At 36.9% G+C, this 24,474-nt stretch overlaps 3 protein-coding genes and 1 long non-coding RNA gene across 5 annotated transcripts in view; 1 reads left to right on the forward strand and 3 right to left on the reverse strand.

Moving 5' to 3' along the window:
• Window positions 1–4,563, reverse strand: part of cyc (cycle) — a 63,578-nt gene extending 59,015 nt beyond the window's left edge. For both annotated transcript variants that reach the window (XM_053767685.1, XM_053767682.1), the window contains exon 1: window positions 4,264–4,563. The gene's annotated coding sequence lies outside the window, so the exon portion shown is untranslated. The remainder of the gene's footprint in view (window positions 1–4,263) is intronic.
• A 1,318-nt stretch (window positions 4,564–5,881) lies between these two features.
• Window positions 5,882–6,816, reverse strand: LOC128683279 (uncharacterized). Its single transcript, XM_053768722.2, has 2 exons — window positions 6,491–6,816; window positions 5,882–6,206 (listed from the first exon to the last, which is right to left on the reverse strand). Exons 1-2 carry the CDS (start codon window positions 6,622–6,624, stop codon window positions 5,921–5,923), a joined length of 420 nt encoding a protein of 139 aa, XP_053624697.1. The 5' UTR covers window positions 6,625–6,816; the 3' UTR covers window positions 5,882–5,920.
• Window positions 6,817–6,854: 38 nt separating this feature from the next.
• On the forward strand, window positions 6,855–9,873 carry LOC128683278 (uncharacterized). Its single transcript, XM_053768721.1, has 2 exons — window positions 6,855–7,279; window positions 9,151–9,873. The coding sequence occupies exons 1-2, from the start codon at window positions 7,006–7,008 to the stop codon at window positions 9,333–9,335; spliced, it is 459 nt and encodes a 152-aa protein (XP_053624696.1). The 5' UTR covers window positions 6,855–7,005; the 3' UTR covers window positions 9,336–9,873.
• Window positions 9,874–11,330: 1,457 nt separating this feature from the next.
• LOC128682994 (uncharacterized) lies at window positions 11,331–24,356 on the reverse strand. Its single transcript, XR_008406234.2, has 2 exons — window positions 17,276–24,356; window positions 11,331–16,583 (listed from the first exon to the last, which is right to left on the reverse strand). It is a non-coding gene; the product is annotated as an uncharacterized LOC128682994 (long non-coding RNA).
• Between the last annotated feature and the right edge of the window lie 118 nt (window positions 24,357–24,474).

Raw genomic sequence — 24,474 nt, forward strand, 5'->3', positions numbered from 1 at the left:
TATTTATAATACAGTCTCCATGTCTAAGCGATATACAATATTCCACATACAATAATTAACAGTCGCAATCGAAGCAATACTTGCGTGAAAGAGTTACAAACAGAATGAATTCACGAATAACTCAATAGCTCAAATCATGGTACAATAGATGGTAGTCCAAACATCCGTTGAAAAAACAAATCGTATTTTTTTCGATAGCGTCTATGCTTCTAGTTTTTTACATAGATTAAAAAATCCAAATCGCTTTTAACATAAGTACTAGCAGTTGCAAGCTCAATTGTGACGACCCAAAGCGATTTTAAATATTCGGTCGTGATTTCAAACGTGAACCCTCAATTTGTAGTAAATTTTTGACGTCAATAAGTTATGTATATTTTTTTGTTTATATGTATGAAAGTAAATTCTAATTAAAAAATCTTTATTAACTTGAATAAAGATTTTTTTAATTAGAATTTACTTTCATAAAGTAATCTTATTCTTGAAACACTTTTTTTTACAAGCTTTTATATTCACTCTCGCCTGTGCTGTCAGTAATAAAATCTTCCAAGTCCGGCAAAGTTGCATCACTTCAGTTTCCACGACAATGCATTATACATATGCATTATAAGCGTCACCAGATGACGGACCAAATTCGTCTACCAAAGAAGGAACCTAGTTATTGACCGCACGGATATACTTTTATGTTAAATGTTATTCCAGATTTATCTTTGACTTGGACCATATGTACAAGCAATTCATCGAAGATACTGGAAAGAGTACCTACTTAAATCATAAAAGTGACTTGAAATTAAATGTTTTTCTTTTTGCCAAACGCGCCACTTTTTTTGGCAGACAGAAAATAAATCTTTACATTAATAAAGACAATCGTGTACATCAGAGCCAATGCAACAGCTAGTAATCACGGCGCATCTACATCGAATTTGAAGGAACCAAAGTTGCTAACCCATCGACAATGCATGTGATATGGAAGCTATTATTGATTTTATCGCAAACTTCTAGAACTAATGTCCCAATTGGCCACGCGTCTATACCGTGCGTGCATCGTGGTGAAGGAAAGCTGGCTTGAGACTAGGGTTGCCGAAAATTTGCAGGCCAATTGTTTGATGTATCAAAAATATTGATATTCTTACTTAGTACAGTCCTAATTTTTAATGTTCTCTTCAATATTATCTACTAGATATCTTAAGTATCATTACTTGTCATATATGTCATTGCACATATTAAGAACCTAGTGCCAAATACAGCCTCGGCCAAGCTGTACTAGCGTATTGAATACATTACTTGTTTTTCAAGTAGTAGGTACACATTTACATAACAAAACAAGATTAGTATAATATTTAGCTGTCTTTTTTATTTGAATGAATCGATTTATTCTGTTCAAATTGTGCATTATTGTAACTTAAACGAATACAATTTATTTAGCTTTAAAATTTATTTCGATTTTACTTTTCCTAAGTATACCTGTTTATTTTTTTACAACTTATAGTCTTCTCTGTTCATGGTGTACGTTATTACTTCTGACTAGCCTCCTGCTACTGTATACACGTCCTCTCAACCTACATGGGATAAGTCCGCCATTGTATAATGCATCATTTTTGTACAAACAATAATTGTTACAAAAGTACATAGGACCTAACAAGAAATTATAGCACAATCAGATAGTAGAAGACGAGGTGTCAACCCTAGTTGTGACGTCGCCGCGGCTGGGCGCATACGATTACAGTTATGGAATGTTTGGAGTGGGTTAACCCCAAAGAACTAACGGATAGAACAGAGGCAAATACACAGTTAGCTGAAGCAAGTCAAGGTTTTCCATAATTAAGTGAAAAAGTACTAACAAGATAGCTTGGAACTTATTTATGATGTTAACTTTATATTTGAATAATAAACTGGCGCAATGATTTTGATAAAGCGTTGTATGGCATGAACTTAAATCTTGACGACCTAGTTACTTCGAAATTCGTAGGGAAGCGGACACTAGTATCATCGATTCAGAACGATAAATAAGAAAAATGTCCATTTGATGTGATTTTTTTTAGTACTGAGCAAACATGCGGCCCACTTCATGGGAAGTGGTCATCAGCCTATGGACGCCTGCAACACATGTTAAGGCGACGGCTTACGAACAAATACTTAATTCCAAAAGTCCTCGCAAACCGCATACCATATGCCATTATCGTGACTATTTTAATAACACGATTTTTTTTATTAAAAAAAAAAAGAGTGAACTAATTTTTTATTGAAACAAATTCGAAAAAAAAGAAAACGCGAATTGTACATGTTTAAATTAACCGTATAAATAATTTTGAGGTTTAAATCGGTTTATTTCCCTACAAAATGATAGGTCGTTTTTAGAAAGTTTACTTCTAAATATTTTTGTGTTCCAACAAAAATATTTTCAAAGTAAACATGTTTCTTATTGGACAAAATGTCGTTATTGAATGTCCTGGAAGAACTGAAGATGTGATCATATTATATGTATGTGAAGTCTATAAGTAGACCCATCAATGTTTATGTTTGTATTAATAACATCTCATATAACTGTAGGCTTATGAGTAATTTTACAATGACCTAGTTTCGTTGTGCTTTGGTTTCCTCTAGAATTCTTACTATAAATAAATGTTATCTAGTAGCACAATTTTTTTGCTTGACATATTAACTAACATATATAATATTATACTAAAAATACAACAATATGATAACAGATATCATTAAGTACAATTTGCTATTTTTCACCTTTTGTTTGTACTGCTGAGTTAATTTACAAGTGATCAACCTGTATGGGAGAGACTATTTTTTGCCAATGATTGCATACTAAATTAAATAGTAAAATATGGTAAAAACATATTGTTTTTTTTTGTAATTATATGCTATAAATTTTTCAATAAATAACAAAATTAAAATTATTCAAAACCGATAGTAATTTCGAGCAAATATAAATATATATGTCTAAAAATATATAGACATATTTATGTTGGTAAAGAATAAAAAGAAAATATTTTTATAGAAAATTACTTCAAAAAAATTTGTATTTTATAGACACATTTTTCTATGTATTCTCTAAGAATAAAGTGTCCATGCTTCCTTGTAGTGCTTCTATGGTATTTTGCTATAGAGTGGGCACTAGATACTGACTCCCACATCTATTAACATAGATATAACATATGTAGCATGTATAACAATGGGTGTGTAAACATAAACCAATCTAATTTGACTTACAACCAACAAGAAAAGTGAGGTATTGCACAGAAATAAAATAACTCAATCATTTATTGTAATGATGAATATGCCCGCATGAGCAACCTTAATATCCTTTTTGATTGAAGATTTCATATCTTGAACGGCAAAACCAGAGACTTTGTAGGATCATTTTTGTTGTCTGTTCATCTGTCAAGTCAGTAATGCTTAGACGTATCAAGTTGCCTTTTACATCAAATACCTGGTTCTACTTTCAGCAAAGAATAATACATTCTCCACACTACAACTATATATGGATAGGAATAAAAAAGGTAATACAATTTTTGACAAATAATAATGATTCAGGTCAAGATTGTTTTCATTCTAAAAAGTGGTGTGTTTATAGTTAGATATTGGTTATTCAATTATGTACTTAAAAAAGTTTTTTAAACTTGATAGAAATAATAATTTGACAACCAGAACCAAAAAAACTATTTAAAAAAACTGAACAATTTGTTTTGTGATTTTAGGGTTTTATGAGAGTAATAGTTTTAATTTTATATAAGTAATACTTGACTCCATCCATCCATAAGGAAGGCCAGCAGTGGGAATGTTTAAATGCTTGTTAAAATAATAAAAATACCACACTATCTGTTATGCTTGGTGTAAAAATGTGTGTAATTAGGTAATAAATCTACCAAATTAGTTTTACAATCATGGGAGGACTCATCACCCATGTGTTGCTTGCACAGGTGTCCCCAAAAAGGAAAGCTTCATTTAAGTACATATTCATTGTAAACTGGAGATATTAAATTTAAAGTGAAACATATTTTATAGGTATATAAAATTATACATGTACGGAATAGCACCTTGACACATCATATCAATTTGTATAATAATGTAATTACATGTGGCATGTAAACCACATTAAAAACAGCTGATCACTGAACCTTATCAATGAAGTATCATCAACAAATGCTGCGTTTATATAAGAGAGAGATAGAAGTTTCGTGGAATATTTAGCCCGCAAATTCCAACCAAGTGAGCACGGTATGGATGAAATACAATAATGAAAAATATACTTACTGGCCCGAATTCGGTGTGTCACCAGATTTGACAAAATCGTCCATTTCGCTGTAAAAACCATGGAAACTTCACGAAGCGATTTATTTCGCAGTCTTAAAAACTAGATCCAAAGTTATTTAGCCAGCTAAAGTTTGCGTTACGAACTATGAACACAACTGAAACACGTGTAAAAGTTGCTCCTAATTGTCACAATAAGGCACATAAAACACTAAACTAGGTTTTGCACAACAATATAGAGAAAAGAGTGTAAAAAATATTTACGAATGTAGTTTCTGTTCTTTACTTGCTTAACTAGTTTACAATTTTATGTCAAACAAAATGTCAAACTTACGTCTGTCTGATATTTGTTTGACATTTCATACCATAGAGTAATTTTCTATAATAATATTAATATAAAAAATATTTTATACTATAATATAGTGTCGAAGGTATATATAGGTGTATAAGGTACAATATATATATAAAAAGACTTCCCGGTTTACCGGACACTTTAAGATGCCTTTCCGAAAGTAGGTACTTGACTGCCATAACCGGTTGGCTCGCGGATCTACTTCCTACCATGGAATTAGTAGATACTCCGAAGTACTTATTAAATCCATGCTTCCTACTAATTCCATGGTGCTTTGGTCCATACCTTCCTATTTGTGAGGCCCTCTAGCACAGATTTAAATAAGTGTCCGAAAGGAAATAATAATGTAGCGCCATCTTTTGTCTTTGACTGAAAGCTAGTAATATTTACCATGCCAACTACACACTATCGTCAAACTGCGATAGATGTCGTCGCGAATGGATAAACATTGCGTATATTGATAGCTTTTATTTACCGTACCGTATGAAAAACCAGCAATGTATAGCCGGCATCATACTTTCGAGTGTCCGAGTTCGCCAACGCGACATTGCATGTTGGCGTAGCGCACAGAAAACCAGTAGTACATCTTGAAACGAGTCAAGTTTGGCGAACTTTTTGCCGATAGTAGGCATCCAATATCACAACGAAGCTAGTGTATGTTTAAACTCGCTAGAGGTGGTGTTCTTTTGATTTTCATCATCATCAGCTGACTCAAATATTGGTGCCCAAATGATTATTATGCTGACTTTATTTTGCTCAACCATTATCTATTTCATTATGCAAGTAGGTACAGTCAACAGCACATCAATCTACATACCCAAATTCAATGCAAACTCGCCGCTATTACCACGCCATAGAGTACAGTTCATGATGGCTTAGTTTGTATCGTTAGTTACATAAGATTTTTTTTATGATTTAGCTAATGCTCATAAAACATGATTTAAAAAATATCATCACGCGGCCTGTTGCCGCGGCGTTGCTCCGTCGTCCTCCACGTTGACGTGCGTTGACTGGACGTAGGTACATCAAAACTTCAATTTCTGCATTGTTCTTTGTCTGTCGTCAACACGACGGAGAACGACTGAGAAATGAGGCAAGGCATTCTACTTTGACGTCTGTTGATGGATCAATGAAGAATTGAGTTCTGCATTTCTGCATTGCAAATTGTCGGCAACGTTCTGCGTCGACGCAACGAAGCACGACTGAACACTGGTGTAGGGTCCAAAGGTGTCCAAAAGTAATTCCCCTGTCCGCTAAATAAAACTAACATTAATTCATGTACGCACTTTACATTTTATTGACTAGTCACTAGCAACTGCGACGTCTACGTCTGCGGCGACGGCGGCGCTTGCACTTACAGCTGCGCTGACGCCGTTTTCTGCCGCAACTGCGCATGCGTCGGCGTTTGGGACAGCCGCAGACTCGACGACCACGTCGCTGCCGACTGCAACAAGCGCCACGTGCGATCGACACGGCGTAACGCTTGCCCAGCTGCTCCAAGAAGCCCAGCGCTGCGCTTCGCGATAATGTTTGCTCAGCTTTAGTTACGAGCACGCTCGTTCGCCATATGTCGCCGAAATTCTCGCGTAGGTATCTGGGGAATACGTATGGAAAAATTACGGAATAACGAACTACCTAGGTACTTTATGTTGTTGTTGCTTTGAAGGCGGTCAAGGTACTTTTGTAAAACAATTACGACGCGGCGAACCGATTGAGAACCAAAGGCAAAAAATGCCCATCGAGCAGTGCAATAGGCTTTCAAACCCGGGCCCAAAAAAAGACCTTCGTATTAAAAAAGACAAAACAAGCGAGCGTTCTAAACTATGTATATTGGTCCTATTCTTGGACGAAACCATAAGAAACATTATGAATACTGACTTGGCAATTTCTTCAGAAGTGGTCCCATTTTTATTTTCTGACAACTTGTAGAACGTACTCATAACTAATTTAGCCAAATTTTCTTCCTGCTGCTCAGCGGTATTCTGAATTACTTTCGGATTTTTCGTAGACATTTTGGTCAAATATGTGTTACTACTGGCACATCTCTGGTCAAATATCTGTTACTAATTTCATTTAAATAGTTGTACAAACTACTAAAATTTCATCTCGATAATATAATCCAGGAAAACATTAAAAGTTTACAATAAAATTACCTAAATGGATCGTGTAAAAATAAAATTTTGTGACATGACAGTTTCTGTATGCCAATTATTTAGTAGCTGTACATCGTCAATTTGACAATTACAAGAAGCCAAAACAATTCGAACAAAAATCAGAATCATTGCCAATGTCTAAATATTTTCGTAAAATAAAAATTTTCTTCATGGATAAATAATGATATTTTTATGAAGTCAAAATTGTACAGTTTACAGTAATATCAGTACACAATAAAAATGACTCAATTAATTGATAGTTTGAGATCAAAAGGCTATGTGTCCCAGACTGAACTGGAAGAGATGCGAGGTTGTGATGGGATTCTGCCGTTGAGCCCGTACCCGACTGGGAGGCTGGTCATACGGTTCTTGCAAGAGAAGGCAGATGGAGCCACGTTGACTGAAATCCTCCAGCACCTGCGGACCCAGTACCACAAAGACTCGCGAGATTTACCCAACGCCGTACAGTCTATTCTTGAGAGTGGAACAGCAATGGGATTTCTTGAGAGAAAAGGCAAGTAGTAATTATCATTTTAGTTCAATATTTTATAGCACCTGCCAAAATGTTTTTATTATATTAGCTTGTAATAAGACGAGCATCTCTAATAAAATAACATTACGGAAAATACTAGAGAGCACAATTGTGAAAAAAAAATGTGAAGAAAAAAAAATCTTTTAGGTTTGTAGCAATCCTAGTAGATTCGTAAATATCCGCAGGGCTCAACACTTGGGTTTGTCTTTCTTCTTATTATTTATAGTGCTTACCTGACTAAAGTGATTAAACACTGTAACTTCCACTGTTACGCCGATGAGGTTCAACTTTATGTATCTGTTGACCTAAACAATATTCCTGCAGCAATACTCAAAATGAACCAGGATCTGGAGAATATTTCTGGCTGGTCTGCTAGTAATTCTCTTGTACACAACCCTAAAAAATCGATGTACATGGTTCCCAGAACAATTGTTTTGGACTGCAATCCCATATTGGGACATGCCATTGAGATAGTTGATAAGGCGAAAAATTTAGGTATTACACTTGATAGTGAACTCCGGTTTGAGGAATATGTACTTGGCATGGTTCGTAACTGTTTCTTTAGGCTGAAATTGTTATATAAAATCCGGAATCTGCTGTCCGAAGCGGTACGTGTTAGGTTGTGCGAGGCCCTTATACTGTCGCGGCTTAATTACGGTGACCTGGTTTACGGGCCCCGTCTCTTGGAAACGACTCATCGCGTAATCCAACGAGTACAGAACGCCTGTTGCAGGTTTTGTTTTAATGTGCCTCCCAGAAGTCCTATCACTCCTTTTCTAAATAGTGCATCCATGCTTAACATGGAATCGCGTAGACAGCTGCATCTGGCCACTCTAATGCTCGGCGTTGTCAAACTTCACACTCCTGAATTACACATGAACATTATATAAGAAACTGCATTTCAACAGTAATCCCAATGCCAGATCTTGTCGTCCTCCTTTGCTGGTATATCGACCCAGAACGGTTGCGTTTAGAGGCAGCTTCCGGTACCAGACGACGAAGTGTTGGAACAATATACCACCTCCAATTAGACTTCTGTCTTCTATTTGTAACTTTAAAAATAAATTTCGAGCCCACCTTCTAAATTCACAAAAAAATAACTGTACACTTCGCTGCCAGCAGCGGGTGTTGCCACTAGAGTAAACTTTATTTTTTAATTGTTTATTTTATTTTTAGTAAAATATATGTATTGTAATGTATTATTTATGTGCTTCAGCATCATTTACTAATTTACCATGTTGTATTTTATTTTTCTTTATTTATTATGTTGGGTACGTGTATGTAGCTACAGTCAATGTTTATTGTATAAGTAATATATCAATCGTAGTTATATATCTCCTTCTTCACTGTTAATATACACACACACCGTTCGCACACTGATTCAGGTCTCATCTGACAATCAGTGTATCACCCCTCTGGGTGATATGTGTACTGAGATGGGTCTTTTTGTATTTCAGCAACACAGTACACTTGCTTTTCAATTGTGCTTTGTGAATACTGTGTTTTATTTTGTGTTTGTGTTCTGGTTGTGTATTGTGTTGTTGTTTTACAAATAAATGTTTTATCTATCTATCTATCCTAGAGCAGTCTAGGGTTGATACTCCATTCTTTCCGTAAATATCGAAATTAAAATAATAATTATAATTTAATATTAAAATAATAAGAATAATTCGAGAAAAGGATGGTATAACGTGCCGCTTTTTTGCTCGACTTGAGGGGGGGCACGGTAGTGCCCCCCAGATAGCCAAACGCCATACATTTAAAACGGCATTATTCATTTACATAGACAACATGACCTAGTAGCAGAGAAACCCAACATCAAAAGGTTTATTTTCTGTGAAATTCTATTTCAGGATCATGTTTCGTAAATTGGTTAGCTCGGGAGCAGTGTTGCAGTCATTCGCGACGCCGTCGCCGGCGGCGCCGGCGCGGGGGCTGCAGTTGCCGCCGGCGCAGCCGCAGCCGGCGCCGCCGCCGCCGCCGCCGCTGCAACCAACGCCGCTGCAACTGCCGCCGCCGGCGCCGCCGCCGCTGCTGACAGCCACCTCTGCCAGAGCCCAAGCCCTGGCAGATCAAACGCCGCTGTCGCCAACAGACTTAGGAGGGGCAGGGATAATTGTCAAAACAGTTATTATTATTATCATTATATAGTAAATTTGGTGCTGTCATAATTTCCGTAGTGAAACCTGTGTTTACTATTTAACGACTTACAATTTCACTATGTAACGTTGTATTATTTAGCTTCTTGGCACCACTTTGTTATGATTCTTAGACTTTTGTAATATCACGGTTTAGACAATATCCCTGCGACATAACTACGTATATTATGCAATCTGGCGATAAATATCTGCTTGCTATTTCGCGCTAACCTAAGTGAAATTGCAGCATTAGGTATCGAATGTGGACTGAACTATTGGAATACTTAAAATGTGTAATGATAGGACGCACCGCAGTATGCAGCTTGTTGAGTTCAAGATGACCTCCAGCTTTTTTATCTGATTTTGTGATGGTTTTACTTGTGGTGTTAAAAATGTGCATGTGCATTGTGGAAATTTAATAAATGTGTATGGTGTTATTTACAACTGTTTGTTTTGTTAATGTTACCTGTTACTGTCTCCATTTATGAAATCTTAGAGGGTTAGCATGAGTTTTTTCGAAGACGTTCTTATTGACCTAACCTATATATAAAATAATAAGGGTGGGTACCGTCACACACATTATAACTTTAACGTTCGCTTACACGTGTTAACAGAAAAACGCAAGATAAGCCATTTTATTTCCCATACCGTAGTCAGCTGCGCGCACGTTAAATCAACGCCAAAGTTGATTGTGCAACTCACCATAAATAAATAAAATAATTTTGGTTCACGTAACTAAATTATCCTTACATATTGTAAAACAAGTCCTTTGCCGCGTCTGTCTCTTGCGATAATCTCAAAAACTGCTGCACGGATTTTCATTCGGTTTTCACCAGTAGATAGTTTGGTTCCTGAGGAAGGTTTAGGTGTATAATTTATTATGTTTTTTCCCGAGCGAATCCGGGACGGGGCGCTAGTACAAAATAAAAATGTCAGAGCGCCTCTAACGTACGTAGAACTACTTATATATTTTTTACATTTTCAATGAGATTACGTTATCACGAAATGTCAGGCTAACCCCACGGTGCATGGGGAGCAGGAGGCGCATGGCAGAATTATCTGCAGACAGGTGATCCCATTCAATCAGGTACACTTGACTGTTTCATCATTGTGTAATATTGTCAAAGTTTGTCTTCTAATTTAATAATGAGATTATATTCTAGATCATTATCATCGTCAGAAACCTATATACGGTATAGTAGTAGGTTCACCTAGAAATTAAAGCCACAGATTCTTATGAGGGTGTTCACCAGAGACGTGAAGAAAGGTCCCTTCTAAATCTATGGTGTTCGCAGACACACGTGTTGTGGATAGTACTTTGTTTCGAGTGATAGTGATAGTGCTTCATTCGTATTTTTTTTTAATAGTTACCTGTCTACTTTATAAATATTTATTTAAAAATAAAGAATACTCATCGCTATCAAGATTGATGTAACACGACGGAATTGTGTTTGGATATGTCTAAATGGCCTTGTATGCAGCGATGTTCATATTTATTTCGTTTTATAAAAATTCCCAAGGGCAACAATGGATTTTCATATTAATTTTTCAGGCCGTTTTTTGTTCGAAGCCAACTGTGTATTTTCACTTACATAAATTTGAATATGGAATTAGTTACATTCTTTTAGATGAAAGGAGTTTTCTCCTTTCGTTTCCGTAGTTTCATTAATCCGTAGTTTATCAACAAATTGCAGAGAAATTGGGATCAAGTGTCAAAACCGCACCGCACTCTGTGGTACCCATGGTACCTCTAAGCAAACATAATTTCCAAGCAAGTCGTTTAAAGTTAGGGCTCGTATCGGGTTAGTGTGAGGACGAAGTGTACAAGTCGATAAGGACTGTTTGTCTGAAGTTGACTGGGCAGTTTGTTACTAAGATTAAAAATAAAACACCGATTCACATATGCTTACTGTTGTTTCGTATTTATTGAGCGAAAGTAGGTACTTAATTAGATAAGTGACATTCATAGACTAGGTGATAAGATAATTAGTAATGTAATAGTGCAAGTCAAGCAACCATTTATCTTCGAAACATTACTTCTATTATCTAAGAGTAAAAAGGGATTCCTAAAACAGTTTTACATTTCATGAGGCTTAAGATCATAAGTTACGACTGTTAACATTTATTTTGAAGGTATTCTCAAAATGGCTGGCTGTGATTTATGCTAAAGAGAGTACATATAGTGACAATAATGATCCTAAAATACTTATAATGTAAGATTATGGTGTCACGTGAAGACTGATTAAATCTAACAATAGTGCTACATGACAAGTTCTTAATTCTACAGAGCACATGAGAATAATGTTTGATTACAATCTAAGAGCGAAACTGATAAGTACTAAAGGTGAAAACAATCAGGGGACAGGTAATCTCAGTTCTAAATTCGCAATAATTTAGATCGTTTAAAAGGGATAAGAAATAACATTTGATGTGTAGTTAAGATGTTGGAATTGATCAGTCTCCGTTATATTTGGGAATAACCGATAGGTGATAGGTAGGTAGGTAGGATGGACGGGTAGGCCATGAAATAAAACAAACTAATAAAAGATGAAGAACTGATCAATTTACACATCATAGGTATGAAAAGATATCAGAAGTGTCACAGATAACTATAATGTACTTTTGACGCTTGCAGTGTCTTTTGTGGTCTTAGATCCTTTGCCACAGTACCCAGTAATCAATCTGCCTATCTCACCGTTACTGTAGTCGACCGGTCAAGGTGGCGGTTAGTTCAAATCGGAACATCGCTGTGTCCCGGAGGCACTGCTGTTTGGTACCAAGGTGAGAGAGAGGTACCCACGCAGTCGACCTTTGTACGAAAGTCTACCTCTGGTCTGATGGTACTTAATTCCATTAGATCGTTTGAAGAGAGAAAGATGAAATAGTCTATGTTTTTCCAATCACTTTTCTCGCCATTAGGTACTGTTAGTTATTCTAGTTGTTTGTGTCATTTCTGAGATCGTCTCAACAAGTAATATAAAAGAAATATAAAAAAATGATTTGAATAGTCAACATGTTAACGTTTATACCACGGTGCACGGATGTACATAATTTATTGTGATCAATGTTCAATTCAGTATTGCCAAAGCTCATGTTGACTATAAATCACGCCTACCCAACTAAACATATAGCTTCGCATGTGCAAACTCATACGATCATCTAGACAATGGACTTATAATATGCAATACTAGCGAATATTTTCCGCCGAACACAATGTGTTTAATAAAAACGAACATATTGAAGTGAAGAAGATTTAATATGAAAAAGCAAAATTTTATATAAAATGTGCGGACGCAATATCGATAGGTGTGTCAGATGTGCTTCGTTAGAGAAATACAGCTCTGTGCAAATGTATGTCAAGATTTACAGGTATATTTCACATTTTTCAAATAGATATCAATCAGAGGAGTAATTTTAGGTAATGCATTTATAATCCGATGCCATAGTAGATCGCTACTTCTCACCCGACTTAAAAAGAAAATTAATATAAATTAAATAAATTATTATTTACACAACAAACTGTTTTATTTTCAATTACTTTTCCTCAATGTTATAAACATTTTATGTTCTTTTCGTTAATTTATGTTATGAACCATTCGGTTTGATCACTGTAGTTTGAAGTACGGAGACGGACGTAACCTTTCACCCCCGAAAAAATACTGTTCCCGCGAGAAATACACGCGGGCGAAGCTGCGGGCGGAAGCTAGTCCTTACAAATTGTAAAAACAAGTGCTCGCTATCTGAACGCGATACACTCAAAAACTACACGACGAATTTTGTATTGCTTTCTCTAATAGCCCAATATGTAGAGCAATTCTTGAGGAAGGTTTAGGTGTAAATTTATTATAGTTTTACACGAGTGAAGCTGGAACAGACCGTTAGCATTACGTTAAAACAGTTCGTTACAAGAACAATTTAATAAAAAAAAAAAAACTAAGTATTCTTTCGCTGAGGGTTGGTTAAGACCCCTGTCTTACCCAATCCTCATAGAAAGAGTTTTGCATATCCTGATCCCCTCAATCTCCTGCGGGTTCAGAGAAGAGAGGTAGAAAAGGAAGGATTTTGAACCCACTAAACATGGGGCAATCCTCATGTCGCGTACAGACGTGTACTCAGCTGGAATCAGCCTTCCCAGGGCGAAAGCCAAATTAAATTACTTAACTTGACTTGGTTGAAGTCAGAATATGCAAATTGGCCAAACGCTACCATTAACGACATCTGCTTAAAATCTCTCAAGGAAATTTTTCTCCTGCTGATGTCGCCACACTTAATATCTACACATGCACGTGGGCCCATGTGATGTGAAGGGAAAATGAGCACGGGCACGATGCATTTGAGCAGCAGAGGAACGAAGTAACGAGTTCACAATCTCGACGATTACAGCTGTGAGCAGGTTTCCTCGTTTCAACATAAGGAGACAGGAAAGAGTTCACAGGAAGTAAGTAGGTATGGAAATCATATAATTAATATATTACGAGGTTTGTTGTTGACAAGAATACATTTTGAGGCAAAGAAAATAATTTGATAATTACAAAATTTATAATTTAAAACCAAATTGTTGGTCAACAGTAGTGTAAGAAGTGCAAGATTTTGATTTGGTCGAGCAATTTTCTTTCATGCCTAACATTTCGTGGTAAAAGGAGAACAAACAATGAATTGAGCCTTGGAATTTAGTGGAAATTAAACTGGATTCCCCATATTAGGCAGCTATTAAACTGATGTCCGATAACTGGTGACTATGATAATTTGCACACCAATTCAATTGTATTCAATAGGAACATCACACAAGATCCACAGATATCGATCTCCTCGTCTCAGCCTGATTTCCCCTTGTAATTCGAAAAGCCGGTATGTTCATTTACACTATCTTTCTCTCCATTCTCTGTAGGTCTCCATTTGCCCCTTTCTCATTTTCTCAAGGTTCACAAATCAGCTAGATATTCAATCACTTCAGTATACTAATCATAATCAGTTCCATTCCGTCTTCAACGTTATGCTGTTAGAATATCCAAAATATTTTTACTCGATAATTTTTCCATTTCACTGTCTGCAATAATTTCCGAGTCATCTGCGAGTCTCAGGTGAGACACATCGGTACCACAGATGTTGATGAAAATCCAGTCCCATTCAAGTAATTTTACGACATCTTATATACCAGGCAGCCGTGTTAAGCCTAAGTGATGATGTGCTACCCTGGTCTCCTATATGGCTATATAGTCCTTCGATGAAAATATTGTTTATAACAATATAAACAGTCAAGTGCTGATACGTCCTAGGTCGTCTGGACGTACGGCAAGGGGTCCGTGCCCCACCCCGCACGGAGCTGTACGTCACAGCCAGTTCTTGATGACGTCCCACCGTTCTCGCAAAGTAATGGCACTGACCAAAGAAAAATACAAAGTTCACGTTTTGAATTATTTCACCGATATATTTCAAAAACAAGTGTATTCGCAAATAATACTGGTCCGTTTGAGAATATTAGATGAAACACGTAGGGTAGGCATAGGCGATATTGATGTTCAATAATTTAGAGTCCCATTCAAGCATACATCCGATACAAGGTTGCCGTAAAACACCTGGGTGAAAATTTGCCATCTTGTGTCACAGAAGCGCTTTTAATAGGTATAATGCCATGCAGACGTTTCTATATCATTTCTTATATCTCTTCGGTCGTATACATAACTGGATATTCACTAGTGATTTATTTAAAAATATGATCTATTTAAATATGTGTTTTCTTCCTTCTATCCTCTTCTAAGAACTAGTATATCATAATGCCATAATCAGAGTCATTCCATTTTCAACGTTGTGCTGTTATAATGTGAAAGATACTTTTGCTAGATGATTTTTCAATTTCATTGTCTGCGAGTCTAAGGTGTCTAATCCATCTAATTCGTCCCAATTCAATCACTCCAGTATACCAAATTGTCTTAACCAGTTCCATTCCGACTTCAACGTTATGTTGTAAGAATATCAAAAATATTTTTACTTCATGATTTTCCAATTTCGTTGTCTGCAATAATTGCCAAATCATCTGCGAGTACCATAGATGTTGATGAAAATTCAGTCCCATTCAAGTACTTTTACGACATCTTATACAAGTCAGCCGTGTTAAGCCCAAGGCATAGGCAAAACTGATGTTTAATAATTCAGAGCCCCATTCAAGCATTGGAACATCTTATACAAGGTTGCCGTAAAAAACCTGGGTGAAAATGTGCCACTCTGTCTCACATCGTTTTTATAACTACAGCATAATCGACCTTGGAATATAATGGAAACCAAATTGGATTTCCTACATTAGGCATCCATTACACTTACGATGACTATGATAATTTGCACACCATCAATACAATATGAATATCTCAGAAGTTCCACATATATAGAGCTCCTCGTCTCAGCCTGATTTTGCCTTGTAATTTCAAAAGTCGATAAGTTTCTCTCAATTCAAAACGTTGGTCTCCATTTGCCACTTTCTCATTTTCTTAGGGTCCTTGGCTACCACAAATCAGCTAGAGATACAATCAATCCAGTATACTAATCAGTTCCATTCCGGCTTCAACGTTATGCTGTTAGAATAACAAAAGTATTTTTACTCGATAATTTTTCCATTACACTGTCTGCAATAATTGCCAAATCATCTGCGAGTCTCAAGTGAGACACATAGGTACCATAGATGTTGATGAAAATCCAGTCCCATTCAAGTAATTTTACGACATCTTATACAAGACAGCCGTGTTAAGCTCAAGAGCCCGAGTGATGATGCGCTACCTGGTCTCATATATGGCTGAATAGACCTTTGTTGACAATATTGTTTATAACAATATAAACAGCACTGATACGTCCGAGGTCGTCTGGACGTACGGCAAGGGGTCCGTGCCCCACCCCGCACGGAGCTGTACGTCACAGCCAGTTCTTGATGACGTCCCACCGTTCTAGCAAAGTAATGACACTGACCAAAAAAATACAAAGTTCATGTTTTAATTTATTTAACAGAGATATTTCGAAATCAAATGTATTTGCAAACAATACCAGGTCATCAGAGAGTATTAGTTGAGACACGAAGGGTAGGCATAGGTAACAGTGATGTTCAATAATTTAGAGTCCTATTCAAGCATTGGTACATCTTATACAAGGTTGCCGTAAAAAACCTGGGTGAAAATTTACCACCTTGTCTCACATCGCTTTTAATAGATGGAATACCATTGATCGGCCAATATTATCATGCAGACGTGTCTAATATCATTTCTTAGATCTCTTCGGTCGTATACAAAACCGGATACTCACTAGTATTTTATACAAAAATATAATCTATTTAAAAATATAAGTTTTCTTCCTTCTATCCTATTCTGTGATCTAGTATATCGAAATGTCATAATCAGGGTAATTCCGTCTTGAACGTTGTCCTGTTATAATGTCAAAGATATTGTTACTCGATATTTTTTTAATTTCATTGTCTGAGAGTCTAATGTGTCTAATCCACTTAATCCGTCCCAATCTAATCACTCCAGTATATTTACCAAAACGTCTAAACCAGTTCCATTCTGACTTCAATGTTATGCTGTTAGAATATCTAAAATATTTTTACTCGGTGATTTTTCCATTTAATTTTCTGCAATAACTGCAAAGGCATCTGCGAGTCGCAGGTGAGACACATAGGTACCATAGATGTTGATGAAAATCCAGTCCCATTCAAGTAATTTTACGACATCTTATACAAGGCAGCCGTGTTAAGCCCGAGTGACGATGTGCTACCTGGTAGGCATAGGCAAAACTGATGTTCAATAATTCAGAGCCACATCCAAGCATTGGAACATCTTATACAAGGTTGCCGTAAAAAAACCTGGGTGAAAATTTGCCACGTTGTCTCACATCGTACTTTTCGCTAAAGAATAATCGACCTTGGAATATAATGGAAACCAAACTGGATTTCCTACATTAGGCAGCCATTACACTTACGATGACTATGATAATTTGCACACCATCAATACAATATGAATATCTCAGAAGTTCCACATATATAGAGCTCCTCGTCTCAGCCTGATTTTGCCTTGTAATTTCAAAAGTCGATAAGTTTCTCTCAATTCACTACGTTGGTCTCCATTTGCCACTTTCTCATTTTCTTAGGGTCCTTGGCTACCACAAATCAGCTAGAGATACAATCAATCCAGTATACTAATCAGTTCCATTCCGGCTTCAACGTTATGCTGTTAGAATAACAAAAGTATTTTTACTCGATAATTTTTCCATTACACTGTCTGCAATAATTGCCAAATCATCTGCGAGTCTCAAGTGAGACACATAGGTACCATAGATGTTGATGAAAATCCAGTCCCATTCAAGTAATTTTACGACATCTTATACAAGACAGCCGTGTTAAGCTCAAGAGCCCAAGTGATGATGCGCTACCTGGTCTCATATATGGCTGAATAGACCTTTGATGACAATATTGTTTATAACAATATAAACAGCACTGATACGTCCGAGGTCGTCTGGACGTACGGCAAGGGGTCCGTGCCCCACCCCGCACGGAGCTGTACGTCACAGCCAGTTCTTGATGACGTCCCACCGTTCTAGCAAAGTAATGACACTGACCAAAAAAATACAAAGTTCATGTTTTAATTTATTTAACAGAGATATTTCGAAATCAAATGTATTTGCAAACAATACCAGGTCATCAGAGAGTATTAGTTGAAACACGAAGGGTAGGCATAGGTAACAGTGATGTTCAATAATTTAGAGTCATATTCAAGCATTGGTACATCTTATACAAGGTTGCCGTAAAAAACCTGGGTGAAAATTTACCACCTTGTCTCACATCGCTTTTAATAGATGGAATACCATTGATCGGCCAATATTATCATGCAGACGTTCTAATATCATTTCTTAGATCTCTTCGGTCGTATACAAAACCGGATATTCACTAGTATTTTATACAAAAATATAATCTATTTAAAAATATAAGTTTTCTTCCTTCTATCCTATTCTGTGATCTAGTATATAGAAATGTCATAATCAGGGTAATTCCGTCTTGAACGTTGTCCTGTTATAATGTGAAAGACATTGTTACTCGATATTTTTTTTAATTTCATTGTCTGAGAGTCTAATGTGTCTAATCTACTTCATGCGTCCCAATCTAATCACTCCAGTATATCCACCAAAACGTCTAAACCAGTTCCATTCTGACTTCAACGTTATGCTGTTAGAATATGTAAAATATTTTTACTCGATGATTTTTCCATTTAATTGTCTGCAATAACTGCAAAGGCATCTGCGAGTCGCAGGTGAGACACATAGGTACCATAGATGTTGATGAAAATCCAGTCCCATTCAAGTAATTTTACGACATCTTATACAAGGCAGCCGTGTTAAGCCCGAGTGACGATGTGCTACCTGGTAGGCATAGGCAAAACTGATGTTCAATAATTCAGAGCCACATTCAAGCATTGGTACATCTTATACGAGGTTACCGTAAAAAACCTGGGTGAAAATTTGCCACGTTGTCTCACATCGTATTTTTCGCTAAAGAATAATCGACCTTGGAATATAATGGAAACCAAACTGGATTTCCTACATTAGGCAGCCATTACACTTACGATGACTATGATAATTTGCACACCATCAATACAATATGAATATCTCAGAAGTTCCACATATATAGAGCTCCTCGTCTCAGCCTGATTTTGCCTTGTAATTTCAAAAGTCGATAAGTTTCTCTCAATTCACTACGTTGGTCTCCATTTGCCACTTTCTCATTTTCTTAGGGTCCTTGGCTACCACAAATCAGCTAGAGATACAATCAATCCAGTATACTAATCAGTTCCATTCCGGCTTCAACGTTATGCTGTTAGAATAACAAAAGTATTTTTACTCGATAATTTTTCCATGACACTGTCTGCAATAATTGCCAAATCATCTGCGAGTCTCAAGTGAGACACATAGGTACCATAGATGTTGATGAAAATCCAGTCCCATTCAAGTAATTTTACGACATCTTATACAAGACAGCCGTGTTAAGCTCAAGAGCCCAAGTGATGATGCGCTACCTGGTCTCATATATGGCTGAATAGACCTTTGATGACAATATTGTTTATAACAATATAAACAGCACTGATACGTCCGAGGTCGTCTGGACGTACGGCAAGGGGGCCGTGCCCCACTCCGCACGGAGCTGTACGTCACAGCCAGTTCTTGATGACGTCCCACCGTTCTAGCAAAGTAATGACGCTGACCAAAAAAAATACAAAGTTCATGTTTTAATTTATTTAACAGAGATATTTCGAAAACAAATGTATTTGCAAACAATACCAGGTCATCAGAGAGTATTAGTTGAGACACGAAGGGTAGGCATAGGTAACAGTGATGTTCAATAATTTAGAGTCATATTCAAGCATTGGTACATCTTATACAAGGTTGCCGTAAAAAACCTGGGTGAAAATTTACCACCTTGTCTCACATCGCTTTTAATAGATGGAATACCATTGATCGGCCAATATTATCATGCAGACGTTCTAATATCATTTCTTAGATCTCTTCGGTCGTATACAAAACCGGATATTCACTAGTATTTTATACAAAAATATAATCTATTTAAAAATATAAGTTTTCTTCCTTCTATCCTATTCTGTGATCTAGTATATCGAAATGTCATAATCAGGGTAATTCCGTCTTGAACGTTGTCCTGTTATAATGTCAAAGATATTGTTACTCGATATTTTTTTAATTTCATTGTCTGAGAGTCTAATGTGTCTAATCCACTTAATCCGTCCCAATCTAATCACTCCAGTATATCTACCAAAACGTCTAAACCAGTTCCATTCTGACTTCAATGTTATGCTGTTAGAATATTTAAAATATTTTTTCTCGGTGATTTATCCTTTTAATTTTCTGCAATAACTGCAAAGGCATCTGCGAGTTGCAGGTGAGACACATAGGTACCATAGATGTTGATGAAAATCCAGTCCCATTCAAGTGATTTTACGACATCTTATACAAGGCAGCCGTGTTAAGCCCGAGTGACGATGTGCTACCTGGTAGGCATAGGCAAAACTGATATTCAATAATTCAGAGCCACATCCAAGCATTGGAACATCTTATACAAGGTTGCCGTAAAAAAACCTGGGTGAAAATTTGCCACGTTGTCTCACATCGTACTTTTCGCTAAAGAATAATCGACCTTGGAATATAATGGAAACCAAACTGGATTTCCTACATTAGGCAGCCATTACACTTACGATGACTATGATAATTTGCACACCATCAATACAATATGAATATCTCAGAAGTTCCACATATATAGAGCTCCTCGTCTCAGCCTGATTTTGCCTTGTAATTTCAAAAGTCGATAAGTTTCTCTCAATTCATTACGTTGGTCTCCATTTGCCACTTTCTCATTTTCTAGAGATACAATCAATCCAGTATACTAATCAGTTCCATTCCGTCTTCAACGTTATGCTGTTAGAAAAACAAAAGTATTTTTACTCGATATTTTTTCTATTACACTGTCTGCAATAATTGCCAAATCATCTGCGAGTCTCAAGTGAGACACATAGGTACCATAGATGTTGATGAAAATCCAGTCCCATTCAAGTAATTTTACGACATCTTATACAAGACAGCCGTGTTAAGCTCAAGAGCCCGAATGCGCTACCTGGTCTCATATATGGCTGAATAGACCTTTGATGACAATATTGTTTATAACAATATAAACAGCACTGATACGTCCGAGGTAGTCTGGACGTACGGCAAGGGGTCCGTGCCCCACCCCGCACGGAGCTGTACGTCACAGCCAGTTCTTGATGACGTCCCACCGTTCTAGCAAAGTAATGACACTGACCAAAAAAAATACAAAGTTCATGTTTTAATTTATTTAACAGAGATATTTCGAAATCAAATGTATTTGCAAACAATACCAGGTCATCAGAGAGTATTCGTTGAGACACGAAGGGTAGGCATAGGTAACAGTGATGTTCAATAATTTAAAGTCCTATTCAAGCATTGGTACATCTTATTTAAGGTATACATCTTACACCTTAATAGGTGAAATGCCATTGATTTCTTCAGTCGTATACATAACCGGATATTCACAAGTGATTTAAGTATATAAAAATATGATTGATAATTCGCGTGACTTTGAGGTAGCGATTAAAATATGTTTCTTCATCCTTCTATCGTATTCTAAGATCTAAGTAATGGCAACGATGGTTTTTGTAATGCTTATGTCGCCGCTTCGCTAGACGTCATTACCGTTGTACCTAGGTTGTTTGAAATGCAATCTTGAATTCTGTCAGAATTTCAAAAATATTTACTCGATAAATTTCATTCAAGTATTTTTACGATATGTTGTATAAGGGAGCCGGGTTAGCCTGAGGTGATGGGGTGCTACCTGGTCTCATAAAAATGATACATTAGGGCGAATGTGTGATCAACTAACTAGGTCGTATATAATGTATAATTTTGAGTTTGAAGACTCATTTGTATTTAATTCAGTATGTAGGAGTGATCGTTGTACAACAACTTTCGCTAACAGATAACTGGACACAATGTCAGAAACACTAATAAATATGTTGATCTGAGACTAATATAACGACTAACTTGTGCCAGCAAAAGTAATTGCATTAGATCCTATCCTTAACTTCCCGATCCAAATGCTCCACAGAGACCTAAGCTAAATATTCACTTTGATTTATACACGAATACTAGAATAGGACACATTTGAAAGAACTCTGTATATGTACCAAGATTTTTGTGTGTACCAAGAAAACTTTCGCTAACAGACAACCAGACACAATGTCAGAAACATTAATAAATCTATTGGTCTGAGACCAAAACAACGATTGACTTGTGCCAGCGAAAAATTGCATATGTTATCCAAATCTCGGCCTTATCCTCCATAGGAACCCTGATAATCACCAGATTCAATAACATTACATCATTAAAGTGAAGTCTGATGTTAACACGTTCTCAAATCATAATATGATTTTTGATGAAAGGGGTTTTTGCTTACATGTATAATATGTGCAAATGCTCTTTTCCTTAATCTTTCACAGGGAAGAGAGGGAAGGGAGAAAGGAAAAAAGGCAGCTTGAAAATACTAAAGACAGTACGCTTCTCTTGTCGCGTATCCTGATTTAAGACATCCGAACGAATCGATAGTACAAGATGTTAGTGATACGATCATAAATCTTAAGTGCAACTCGGCCGTACACTTGGCAGGTCGAAGTCATGGCAGGTGGATAGCAACGTTGACTGATTTGTGGCCTAATTTAAGGGAAAAAAGTTTTGTAAAGCCAGTAGCAAGATGGGCAGATGACATCATCAAAGAATCAGGTCGTACGTGTATTGGACTAGCATAGATAGAGAAGATTGGCATAAAAGATGAAAGGCCTCTGCTCAGCGCGAGGCAGATGAAGATGATTGTGATGGTACTTAAGGGGCGAAATAGGGGTAACAAGTTAATTTCATCATTTTTGAAGATATGATATTTTAAATTTAATTATACCAATCAAGCAAACAGGTAGACAACCCACCTGGTGGTAAGTGTTACCGTCGTCAATGGACGCCTGTAACACTATAGGCGGCGTGTTAGCACTTTGTGGCCTCGGGTCTTTTGCCACAGTACCTTGTAAATACATTGCCGCTCTTACCCTTCTAACCGGAACACAACAACTCAAGCACTGCTGTTTGGCGGCAGAAATAGATGAGAGTGAGGTACCCACGCAGACGACCTTTGTACCAAGGTCTACGTCTGGTCAGCAAAAAATAATAGTTGATTATGGGGATTTTGATAATTGCAATTCTATGGACTGAATTGAATAGGTACTGGAAGTATTTATGAAACTTCATATATATACTGCTATACTATTATTATAAACTGGTAAGCGTTTGTGAGTTTGTATGTTTGAGGCGGGTAATATCTCAAACTAGCGAACGGATTTCAAAAATTCTTTCACCATTCATTAGAAATGTACAATAGCCAAGATTGCTGCAGGCTATTTTTTATCTCAAAATTCCCACGATAGCGAAGCCCCGGGCAACATCTAGTTAATTATAAAGACGCACATGAAAATTTTAATTACATTTGTGTTTAGTAAACACTGTTTACTAAAAAATGGGACATGATACGTCGCGCAAAATGTAACATTGCGGGAAACGGAACGAGAGATGTTGCAGGAAACAAAACAGGCAGAGGGAAATATAAGACGAGACACATTGCAGAAGACGGAACGAGACGAAATAGAGTTGAACATGTATTGAGATACGAGATAAATACATTGCGGTGGTAGCGACTAACAGAGTGCAAAACGTAATGGGATATTGAAAGAGACACGAGAGATGATGACCAGTCCTGCTGCCGTGATAAATTAATGACTGAAATTATTTTTAACTGGCGACGCAAAAAGAACGGTGTTATAAGTTTACGTGTCCTCTGTGTGTCTGTGTATCTGTGTGCCTGTGTGTCTGTGTGACGGTCTGTCTGTATGCCTGTGTGTCTGCGTGTCTGTGTTACTGTGTGCCTGTGTGTCTATGTGTCTGTGTGTCTGTGTGTCTGTGTGTCTGTGTGTCTGTGTGTATGTGTGCTGTGTGCTGTGTGTCTGTGTGTCTGTGTGCCTGTGTGTCTGTGTATCTGTGTGTATGTGTGTCTATGTGCGATGTAGGGAAAGGAATATTGAAAGTCGGTTTTTTTTTAATTTGTCTAACAAATAATTGCAACAAAGTAATAAAACAAGTCTCCAATATGTAGGTGTGGTCGTAGTACAGTAACTTTCTCTATCAGACAACTAGGCACAATGTCAAAAACATAAAACTTTTGGGAAAAACAGAAAAACAGAAAAGGTGAAAAGGGGAAAAGGGGAAAAGGGGAAAAGGGGAAAAGGGGAAAAGGGGAAAGGGGGAAAAGGGGAAAAGGGGAAAAGGGGAAAAGGGGAAAAGGGGAAAAGGGGAAAAGGGGAAAAGGGGAAAAGGGGAAAAGGGGAAAAGGGGAAAAGGGGAAAAGGGGAAAAGGGGAAAAGGGGAAAAGGGGAAAAGGGGAAAAGGGGAAAA

The sequence above is a fragment of the Plodia interpunctella genome, chromosome Z (genome assembly GCF_027563975.2).
Source record: "Plodia interpunctella isolate USDA-ARS_2022_Savannah chromosome Z, ilPloInte3.2, whole genome shotgun sequence".
In the NCBI taxonomy this organism is placed as follows: Eukaryota; Metazoa; Arthropoda; class Insecta; order Lepidoptera; family Pyralidae; genus Plodia; species Plodia interpunctella.